The following is a 12,563-nucleotide window of genomic DNA, read 5'->3' on the forward strand; positions in this document are numbered from 1 at the left end:
ATATCAGCACAGCTCTGATACTCTCCTCACAGGCACCCTCGTGGCTACCAGCGCATCACAGCTGTGCTGATATTCATCACAACAGCACGACCTCGAGTGTGATATTGCTTTATTGTTTCGTCCAAAGTAACACAGATCAGACTCATCTCGTGGAAAAAACATATTTTTATTTTTTTATGATGATTTCAGTTCAAGCACATCTGAATAGACAACAGTAAGTCTTTTGTTTACACCATTAACATACAAGATGGAATATGATGCCAGAGGTTACAGTCGAGCGCAAGAGTTTTGGGGCTGAATTTAGAATCCTAAATGTCTTTGTTGCACTTGTGAGGATTTTAAAAGAAAAACAAAACAATAAGCAAGTGATAACTTTCATGTACTGTATATGAGTCGACCTCTCTCATCTCTGGTGCCCTTTTTTATTTCTACAGCAAAACCTAAACTGATCGGTACAGAAGCAGTAATGTTATTTTTATTATATTTATATTTTATATTTTGCACACAGAAAAAAAAACCCTGGTCTATTTCACAAACGTACCTTGTTTTTACTCTATGTTTTGAGTTACAGTCAGTATCGCTTCCCTATCTGAGAACACAGAGACGTTGTTGTGATATCCTCAACCACATCGGACAGAGAGCACTGATGGTCACCAAACATTGTTTTCACAAAATCGTTTCAACAACTTAAAAACTAATTCTAATCTCAGTTAATATTGTGTTTATGTTAAAGTCGGGTTTGAAGTTATTCCTGAAAAGTCCGCCACAAGGTTGTTGTTTTTTTTGCCGATGAAGTTAATTTTTTTATACGAAAATCGTAAGATCTGCTTTCATCACCACGATTGCACGTGCGTGTGTGATTGTTTAACATCATGGCAAACTGAACTTTTTTTTCCAACTGCTGTTTTATTCTAGAAACCTTTTTCTCTGAAGCAGCTAAAAGTTTGTTGGAACAACAAAACGCGAGTCGCTTGCTTTATTATTTCGCACATCGTCTGTATGATTTTTAAACCTCTACTTCCACGGTTCCACCGTCTGTGGTACCGCCAGGTAAAGAACAATTGAACAAAGAAACACTGAACGGTGCGCTCTTGATCCGGGTGTGAACACAGAACCCTGTAAATGAGTCGGCGCTGCTCGAGAAGCTCTTCAGCATAAGAGACCTGCGGTACGACTGCGTCGCCGTTTGAGCGAGAATGCACACACTCTGACACACACAGTTTGGCAGGTTGTAACTGGTAAACATATCTGAGTATCATCAGAAGATTCCTTTCATACTTATATATTTCTTTTATTTTTTTTTATATTGCACTTCATATGTCCACATAAACACTTAATGTAATGTTTCAATTTAAGATCTTTGATGCATGACGGTTAAAACGCTTTCTGAATATGTTGCACATGCATATTTATCTTTCCCCTAGCTTAAACAGCGCTGACGTTTTTAATCACACACTGTTTTATTTTTGTCATTTTTTAATTATTTTTTGTTTTGTAAGGTTCTCGTGTTATATTTCTATGAATCGTAGCTGACTTTTCCCTTGTTTTGGTGACCCGACAGGACTGTAAGCGACCCTGTCATACATATAAGACGTGTATCTTATTTCATTTCCCCGTCGATTCAACCTGATAAATAAATGTTTAACTATTTCATATAGACCCAAATGAAATAAAAAGTCACAATCGACACACTCTTGTACAGAAGGTCACAGCACAGCACTACCTATGAACACTGGCACACACCACGTCAGCTTGGGGAAAGGCCGGAGCCTCCTCCTGCACTCATACTACCTTTTGACGGATCGGTTATGCTTCACACGGATCCTGATCGGCGCCTTTAATAAATGGGCACCTGGTAGGTCGGGGCGTTGGGGTCGGCCTTCTCGGTGAAAGGTGGGCTCTGGTAGGCGTCGATGGTCTCCGTGCCTGGCGCGCTGGGGTACGGCGGGATGGGCTGGTTGCCATCCAGATGTTCTGTGGTGAAGAGAGACATGTCCGTCCCCAGAAGATACTTCTGCACTGCTCTCACGGTCAGACCAGCCTGAAAAGCACAGACGCACATGTTCGGGGAGACATTTCGGAACGACGGACTGGCTCAGAGGAAGACGTGACACCTGTTATACTACAGCTAGAGATTTACTTAGAAGTTTGACATTAAATGTCATTCGTCTGAGGTAATATCTGCGTAATACAGAGAGCCGTACATTTTTACACAAAAACACATAGAATTAAAAGAGGGTGTAATAACTTTTGCACACATCTGTAGATACAAGAGGTCATTGCTTAACTTGTAGTACATTAATTTGCATTTATCCATTCATATCATCCAGAAAAACCATTTGCACATCAGCCCATGATGGGTTGTTTCAAATTGCTCAATGCTAACTAGCTTCTTACACACAACATTGAATCCCAAATCCCGCTCTAACCCCTGATCAAGGGCACTACCTAGTAATTACATGATGATTAACAAACTTCTGCAAATAAACATCTTTACTACTTTATTCATCACTTTATTATAATAATTTCATTTTATATTGTTTTTTATAAATGTATCCTACTAGATTTATTTCTAGATACAGTAAATGAGAAAGATTTTTAGATTACAGTAGATTTCATGTACAGTAGTATAATCTATTTTCATGTCTATGGTCATGTTGAAATTGATTTTAATTAAAAAAAAAAAGAAACTAGGTCGTCGTCGTTGTCGTCCCCCCCCCCCCACACACACACCCCTGACAGACTCAAAGCAGTATCTAGAGCGATCTGCTGTACTTGCACTAGGTCATGATGCCATTCTTAGACTGTAATGGGTTTGTCTTCACTCTGCTCCATCACTGACTTCCTCCTCTGCTATATGATGCGTGACTATTAATAAGGCAGGGATTCTAAAGCCTAGGAGTATAGATGTGGGTTTTAGTCTAAGTCTGTGCAGCACTAACCCAGGTGAAGATGGAGAAGAAGGAGAACGCAATGGCGGCTCTGGCTGCATCAGCTCCCTGGTTCAGTGGCAGCTTGTCTGGTGTGGTGCGCTGCCACTGGTTAGTCAAGAAACAGAAACCAACAAACCACAGGAATGCCCATAAACCTGAAAGCACCAACGGAAAAGGAATACAACAGCATAAAATTGTGTCGCTCCAAAGCATTTATGTCTCCCCCTGAAATATGCTGTATGTCATTTTACAACTTTTACCTGAAAACCCAATCTCCAGCAAGACTGCCTTCTTCCTGTCTTTAACACTGCTGATTTGTTGGAATTTTATGTCAAGGACCAGGAAGAAGATGCACGCCAAAAAGGCTATGATCCCAATGGTGACGCCGTAATTGCAGGCGTCATCGTTCCTGTTGAAAACACAATGGAGAGTCTCACTTCCGATGTTAATGTAGCCTTCATTTACTATGGAGCCGAACACCACCATCGAGAAAATCTAAAGTGGAGAAGAGAAAAACAGAAATAATAAAAACTGAGGATCAGTTCAAGCCTGACATGCTTCTTTACTTCATCTGTGTAATTAAAGTTGACTATACTACTTAAATAATACATGAAAGTACTACATATACCACTTCCAATAATAATGTTTTTATGATTATGTGTTGTTTAATAAACTAAATAATAAAAGAAAACTATAGAGTATATACAGTAGATACAAGTATATACATATCGGTATAAACTTTACACACTATATATGCTATATGCTATACCCCAGTAGACTATATACGTATAATACATAACAATATAGTATACACTATCCTAGCTAGTGAACTATGTAAAGATAGACTACATTCCAATATACTATACAGTCCTAGAACACTATGTACAGTTACACTATATCCCAGTATACAATATACAGATATACTATATCCCAGTATACAATATACCCTTTTAATATCCTAATACAGTACTTTATTTACAGGTATACTACATCCCAATATACTATACAGCTATATACTATATACTAGGAAAGTACAATATACTATGCTACTATAAAGTAAAATGTTAACACTATCCTAGTATAGTACTGTATTTATATGTATACTTTACACACTATATATGCTATATGCTATACCCCAGTAGACTATATACGTATATAGCATCCCAGTGTACTATACAGCTGGTTACTGTCCTAGAACACTATGTACAGGTATACTACATCGCAGTATACCATATAACAGTATACTATCCTAGTGTACTATATCCCAGTACTGTATACACTATACCTTTTTATCATCCTAATACAATACTGTATTTACAAGTATACTACATCCCAGTATACAATATAGCTATATACTATATACTAGGGAAGTGCAATGGCACTATACTATGGTACTATAAAGTAAAATGGTAATACTATCCTAGAATAGTACTTTATTTACAAGTATTCTACATCCCCATATACTATACAGCTATGTAATATATACTGGGAAAGTACAATGGTACTATATAATGAAACTATAAAGTAAAATGTTAACACTATCCTAGTATACTACTGTATTTATATGTATACTTTACACACTATATATGCTATATGCTATACCCCAGTAGACTATATACGTATATAGCATCCCAGTATACTATACAGCTAGTTACTGTCCTAGAACACTATGTACAGGTATACTACATCGCAGTATACCATATAACAGTATACTATCCTAGTGTACTATACCCCAGTACTGTATACACTATACCCTTTTATTATCCTAATACAATACTGTATTTACAAGTATACTACATTCCAGTATACTATACAGCTATATACTAGGGAAGTGCAATGGCACTATTCTATGGTACTATAAAGTAAAATAAAATGGTAAAAATATTCTAGAATATACTATATAGTAGGAAAGTACAATGGTACTATATTATGATACTATAAAGTAAAATAGTAATACTATCCTAGAATAGTACTGTATTTAGAGGTATACTACATCCCCATATACTATACAGCTATATACTATATACAGTACTAGGAAAGTACAATTGCGCTATATTATGATACTATAAAGTAAAATAGTAATACTATCCTATTATAGTTCTTTATTTACAGGTATACTACATCCCCATATACTATACAGCTATATACTATATACTAGGAAAGTACAATGGTACTATATTATAATACTATAAAGTAAAATAGTAACACTATCCTAGTATATTACTGTTTTTACAGATATACTACATCCCCATATACTATACAGCTGGTTACTGTACTATATCCCAGTACTGTATACACTATACCCTTTTATTATCCTAATACAATACTGTATGTACAGGTATACCACATTGCAGTATACTATACAGCTGGACACTATCCTGGAACACTATGAGCAGGTATACTATCATCACAGTATCCAATGCAGGTAATGTTTCATTATAGCTACAGTACAGATATATTATCCAAGCCATCCCATAACCATACCCCCGCCCCCCTCCCCCTCCCCCAGACCCTGTTCCTCACAGCGACATGATGATTTCCTGGTTTGACTGAGGCACAGGCCTGAGATCTACAGCAGCAGCTCATTCACAGCCTTTCACATCAGAAATCATGTTAAATCAATAAATTGATAGTCTCGTGTTTCTGTGGAGTGAGATTTTATCCTGGCAGAGCAGAAATCAGGCGAGCCGGGCATCACCGTGTCCGCGGCATCAACACGTCGGGAGATTTTAATTTTACGCAATTAAAAAAAATAAATAAAAAAAAATCACAAAAAGCATTATAAACAGGCTTCAGATTTGACATCAGTGATGAAGCTGGTCGTGGAGTCACAACCAGCACACGGACAGTACGGGATAAACACGATGAGAAATGACATCAACGCTATGACCCTCTTATTACGCGTAATAACGAGGCGCGCGCTCTAGGCACCGAGTCCACGCGCGGATTCACTCACCCATGATAACATCCTGAGGATGGTCTGCGGCTGCTGGATGAAGGAGATGGGGTCGAATTCTGCCCCAGCCCTTCCTGCCCCGAAAGACCCCACTCCGTCCATTTTCACCCCCGTCTGCTGTGATTCAGGTGGAGGGATCGAGATGGGTACACACTCGCGCGCTCACGCACACACGCGCACACACACACACTGGTGCGCACATAAATCCAACCTCCCTTCTGTCTGTTGCGACATTCTCAACAGCACCACCTACCGGCAGCAGCGTGCTACTTCACTAGAATGACAAAAGCATTGATTCTGAAAATATGATATAGTGTGTTGTGGCTGAAGGTTGGTGGACACCTGACCATCACACCCACATGTGCTCACTGACAATCAGTTTCCAGATTTATTTCTCTCTTATACAGGAATTTGTTTTCATTCATCAACAAGAGCATTACTGAGACCAGGGCCCGGTTTCTCGAAAGCTTCTTATCGCTAAGTAGTTCTTAAGTTGTACCTTAACCCCTCTCTTAACGTTATTGCTCATTTCCCGAAACGTCCTTACGCTAAGTATCTCTTAGGTAAGTCACACGTTCGTCAGGTTGGTCTGGACCAACCTTAACTCACTCTTAGCGTAGTTTCAGCTCCAGACACTAGTCGCCGCTACTGAGCAGCAGTCTTTATAAATCAGCGGTGTGTACAAGCACATTATGGCACGTTATCAAAGTCGTATTAATGGTGGAATATACTGTAGGCCTGTTTAAGATTTTTATTTATATCAGAACCAATAGAGTGATTTTAAATTAGCCTATTTTATAATGTGACTAATGCACTAAAATTGGCGATCACTTTTAATTTTAAACAGGTGGCAAATAATTTGGCAGCGATACAGCGTGTTGTTGTGTTAAACTGAAGACGGCGCCGTCCGCGGAGCCGTGTGGGTCATGTACATTTTTCCTTTAGACAAAACTTCAGCCCTTTTCATATTTTCCCTGAGGTCGCTATTAAAAAAAAAAAAAAAAAAAGGTTTTGCCTTTCAAGGCAACAGATGATGGAGCTTCTTGACCTGCTCAGACCTGCACTTGCCAGGCCAACGCCTCGTATTTACACTCTACGTCCCGATGTCCAGCTGCTCGCTGCTTTTTGTTTAAAATATGTTTCATTGATCTTTAGCCATTATCCATAACTGGATAGGCTTTTCTTTTGACAAGTTTTATTTTATTAAATTTTATTTAGTTAAATGATAAAATAAACTTGGGAGTTTCAAACCCCAAGTGATTGTAATATGTAATACCCCTATCTCACCTATTACCCCTATCTCACCTATTACACCTATCTCACCTATTACCCCTATCTCACCTATTACACCTATCTCACCTATGCGGTTTGACTCGCTGTGAGATGCGGTGTTATACCCCTATATCACCTACGCGGTTTCGCGCAGTGGCCGTAAGTAAGGTTCGTCATGGTTCACCGCGAGTTTTTGCGCTGTGATTACGTTTGCAGAACTTTGCGGAACGTTAGCGGGCAATTGCGGCAGCTCACGGGGCCTAACATCGCATCTCACCGTGAGTCAAAGCGCATACAGTAGGTGAGATGAGATAGGGGTATTAGATATCATGAGCCGCCTCGAGTGCCCGCCCGACGTTCCGCGGAGATCTGCAGGGTCCGCGAGCTTCCGCATGTTAAACATGTTTAATTTTTTTTGCGTGGTAAAATGGAAACGTAACCACGGCACCAAAACTCGCGCTGAAACTGGACTTAGGGCCACCGCGCGAAACCATGTAGATAAGATACTGTAGGAGTATTAAACCTCTACTCTGTCATCTCATCGTATTCATTCCATAAGTGCGCTATACAACCCCAACCACTGACATGCTTCACATTGTTTCTGAAGCTGGTGAAGAGTGTTGTCAGCTGTTTGTCAATCAACTATGATTGTATTCTCGGTTCGTTTCACTGTCACTATACAGGTTACATAAAAATATCAGCGACAGTTTAGTGATTTAATTTATATATTTGTCTATTATTCCATGCTATTGATAAGTTAACCCTAAACGCTATTAAAAGAATTTAGTGCAATATTTAATTTGCATAGAAAGTGGCGTCTTTCTTAACGCTGTCATGCAAAAGGAGTCAAAAATCGATTCCTGAGCGACCGATGTCAGCTAATTCAGGACCTTCACTGTAGACAGCGCCTTGTAACGTCCGACGTAAGAGGCAGTGACTTAAGAAGACTTCTAAGGGACAGTTCGAGAAATACACTTAGAAAAGTTATCACCTAACGTAAGATATATCTTCTTAGCTCGCGAATAGTGTGCGTTATCGAGAAACCGGGCCCAGGTCAATGTGTCTCTATTCATCCGTCTAGTAACTTCTGTAGTCCAACTATGGGCCGATGTATTTATTCCCAATTTCATGACTATGGTAGGTCAACACTTATTCACATGCATTCATTCACACACTACGAGCAATTTGGGAATGCCAATTAGCATGCTAATCTGCATGTCTTTGAAATGTAGGAGGAAACCGGAGTACCTGGAGAAAACCCACCAAGCAGGGAGAATCTCAACGCATGTTCCAAACAACAAACCCAAGGTGGGAACTGAATCCGGACCCTGGAGGTGCGGTGCACACATTGCTAACCATAACGCCACTGTCCCACCCGTTGGTGGTCTAAATCATTCCAAAGGTGGAGGTTTATGTCTTAATAAGGCTGTTTAAAAAGGCACCAAATATAGGTGTGAAGGTCAGGTGTCCCGAAGAATTTAGGACAAATCTTTTTTTTAATTTGCCAGTATAAGACAGGAACTTATGTGATAAATTATTATGTACACCCATCCAATTTTGTCTATTTAATCAGGTAAATCTACTATACAGAACGAAAATCCAAATTCCAAATCTTGTTTGGAACACTTGTTAAGACTGACAAAGACTGTTCAGAAAAATAATTTTGTTTTGTGAGGAAATACATTTGTTAAATAAGTCTTATTTTCTTTTAATGTCCTAGCATTGTTAGTCTTTGCGACAGGGCGTGTCGTTTGGGGACAGGGCTTGTGCCAAAAGGGATGGGGGGTGGATGGGTGCGCGGGGAGCTAGTTCGCAGTTCTCACAGTTTTAACAAGTTCAGCACATTGTATCTAATCTTTCATTTGCGAGTATACAAATCGATGGTCAGGGTAACCTATGCACTGCTGTAAAATGGAAAATATTTGTAAAGTGATAACATGGAATGTCAGAGGGTTGGGCCACCCTATTAAGCGCAAACGAGTGCTCACTTTTCTTAAAAAAGAAAAAGTTAATATTGCCTTCTTTCAGAAAACCCACCTGTCTGAAATAGAACATCAAAAACTTAAGAGAGATTGGGTGGGCCAAGTATTTTTTTTTAAGTTATACAACTCAAAAAAGAGGAACAGTTATACTTATACATAAAATTTTTCCCTTTTTATTTAGAGAACAACAGAGCGACACAGAGGGAAGATTTATATTAATTAAAGGTACGTTATATGACCACGAAATTACTTTGATGAGTGTCTATGCTCCCAATACAGATACCCCCAAATTTATGAGCAATATTGTTACTTTATTCAATCAATACTGTACTATTTAGGGCTTTTAGCAGGGGACTTAAATTGTTGCTTGGATGCAAATTTAGATAGGTCTATATTCTCAATGTGTAACCATAACTCTTCTAAAGCCCTTAAACTAGCCTCCAGTGAAGTAGGCTTAGTTGATATATGGAGAGAATTAAATCCTGGGACCAGAGATTATACATTTTACTCAACAAGACATAATACATATTCCCGCATGATATGTTTCTTTTGCCTCAAAAATATATTTCCCTTGTAAATGCATGTACCATTGGATCAATACTTGTATCAGATCATGCACCAGTTTATCTTAATCTCTTCATAGGTCAAGGCTCACCTCAACATAAACACTGGAGGTTTAATTCCTCATTACCTAATAATAATAATGCTTGTAACAATTAATAAAGAATGGTTAAAATATTATATAACTGACAATGTTGCCTCGGACGTTTCACCAGCTGTTATGTGGGATGCTGCAAAGGCAGTTATCAGAGGGAACCTAATATCCTATACTTTTGCCAGAAAAAGGGCAACAAAGCGCCGCATGATGGGGCTAATGTCAGAACTCTCCAAACTTGACCATCTTCATAAACAGCATCCTTCAGTAGATAATTTAAAAAAATTACATGATATTAGAAACCAATTAAATATTATACAGACTGAACAAACTAAGAAATTGCTATCTTTTATGAAGCAGAAGTATTTTGAATTTGGGAATAAACCTAGTAGATTATTAGCTCATCAGTTGAAGAAGGAACGTGCGGAACATACAATTAAAGCAATTCGTAACTCTAATGGTTAGTTGACATATGATACAAAATTGATCAATCAAGCATTCGCAGAATTTTATAATGAGCTCTATAATTCTGACAATCCCTCTGATTCAAATATACAAACATTTTTGGACTCCATAACTTTACCATAATTGGGGGAGGAGGGGAGGGCATATTTGGATGCATTGCCTACTTCATTAGAAGTACAAGAAGCTATCAGATCCTTGGCGTCAGGAAAAAAACCCTGGGTTAGACGGATTCCCTTCTGAATTTTATAAAGCATTTTGGTCTCAAATCGAACCCCTTTTTATGCCAATGGTAAATGCTTTCTTTGAGAAAGGGAATCTCCCTGTAACAATGAAGACTGTTATTATAACTCTAATTCATAAAAAGGATAAAGATGCAACAGAATGCATGTCATATCGCCCAATTTCGTTACTTCCAGTTGATCTTAAAATTATATCTAAGCTTCTTGCCAGCAGGCTGGAAAAAATTCTTCCCGGTTTAATTCACCCAGATCAGACGGCTTTTGTTAAAGCTAGTTATGGTTTTCATTCGAAATTAAATAACTTACAAACATTAATAGTATTCTTAGAATGGAAATCTTTATTTGCGGCATTAAAAAAATTCGATACGAGTGATAAATTTACATCGCTGTTCAAAAACTTATATAGTAATCCCTCTAATCCCGCAAAAATCTGTACTAATAACTTCATGTCTCGAGAAATAGTATTAAGAAGAGGCTGTCGACAGGACTGTCCTCTTTCCCCGTTACTATTTAATCTAGCAATTGAACCACTCGCTGAAGTTATACGGGGTAGGGATAATGTCTCAGGGGTATATATTACAAATACTGTTCATAAGATATCTCTGTATGCAGAGATGAATTTGGCGACATATCAGGCTACAAAATTAATTTGGCTAAGTCTAATACCTGCTTATTATCCTCCCCAATTACTGAAAATCTTCACAATATGTCACCCTTCATTTGGAATCGGACGGGTTTTAAATATTTGGGAGTGGTGATATCTCCTGATCTTGAGGATCTGTTTAGCAATAATTATCTTCCGTTAAATAAAAAAATAAAGGATGATTTAGAATATTGGTCTTTGTTGCCTTTATGTCTTCTGGGAAAAATCAATGTGATTAAAATGAATGTACTGCCACGTTATAATTACTTATTTCAGTCTCAAACATGCTATTTAAATAGATAATTTTTCAAAACCTTAAATAAGCAAATTAGCACCTTTATTTGGAATAACCATCCACCAAGGATTGCTCTTAAAACTGGGTGTAAATCAAAAGAAAATGGAGGTTTAGCGCTTCCAGATTTTCAATTATATTATTGGGCAGCACAAACAAAAAATATTATAAGTTGGGTACACCCTCGAGAAAATGCACGTTGGACTGATATTGAGAAACAAGCCATTTATCCAGTATCATTAACATCACTACCATACATTAATAATATAAAGCAGGTAAATAACTGCGTAAAGACATTTGGGATTTATAATATACTGAAAACCTGGCAGGAAATTAAAAAATTTTGCAGATTGCATTCAAAAATTTCTATCTTGTCGCCTTTGTCCTATAATCCAGATTTACTACCCTCTATAAAATGGACATTATTCATTAAGTGGAAGAATCAAGGCATTGCCTCCTTTAAGCAAGTTTTTAAAGAGGGCACACTTAAATTTTTTCTGAACTAAAAAGCGAAGTTGATATTGACAATAAAGATTTTTACAAGTACTTACAACTCAGACACCTGATAAATGATTTCCTTGCAAAGGGTCATATCTTATTGGAATTATCTAAATTAGAAAACATTTTAGAGAATACAGTAAGGTTGAAGGGAACTTCATTAAAAAATGTATGGCAGAAAGATCTTGGTTGTAATTTTGATGATGATCAGTGGGATGTTGTATGCAGATGTGTCTTTTTCTCATTTTCTAGTAACAAAATAATTGAACGAAATTATAAATTTATACAAAGAATATACCTGACCCCGGTTCGCCTCAGTAAGATATATCCTGGTGCATCGTCTTTATGCAATAGATTTAAGAAACAAGGGCACTATTATGCATATTTTTTGGAACTGTGAAAAACTGAGAGAGTTTTGGGATACAGTACATGAGTTTTCTGTGATGGTTTTATCAATATCACAAGGCTCCTTTAATATATCTTTTTGGGGTGGACTTGAATGAAGTATCAGACCCTTTATTTATCAAAAGGGTAGGTCTGATTTCTTATGTATCTAAGAAATGTATTCTGTTAAACTGGAAACAGGAACACCCTCCAACTGTTGAATTTTTTTAAAATGTCATTAATG

The 12,563-nt window shown here is 37.8% G+C and overlaps 1 protein-coding gene across 1 annotated transcript; it reads right to left on the reverse strand.

Annotated features, from left to right (window-relative positions):
• Positions 1-150: 150 nt before the first annotated feature.
• On the reverse strand, positions 151-6,051 carry syngr3a (synaptogyrin 3a). The gene is made up of 4 exons (XM_053491527.1): positions 5,890-6,051; positions 3,194-3,428; positions 2,943-3,088; positions 151-2,041 (listed from the first exon to the last, which is right to left on the reverse strand). Exons 1-4 carry the CDS (start codon positions 5,989-5,991, stop codon positions 1,838-1,840), a joined length of 687 nt encoding a protein of 228 aa, XP_053347502.1. The 5' UTR covers positions 5,992-6,051; the 3' UTR covers positions 151-1,837.
• Between the last annotated feature and the right edge of the window lie 6,512 nt (positions 6,052-12,563).

Source organism: Clarias gariepinus, chromosome 3, assembly GCF_024256425.1.
Source record: "Clarias gariepinus isolate MV-2021 ecotype Netherlands chromosome 3, CGAR_prim_01v2, whole genome shotgun sequence".
Lineage (NCBI taxonomy): Eukaryota > Metazoa > Chordata > Actinopteri > Siluriformes > Clariidae > Clarias > Clarias gariepinus.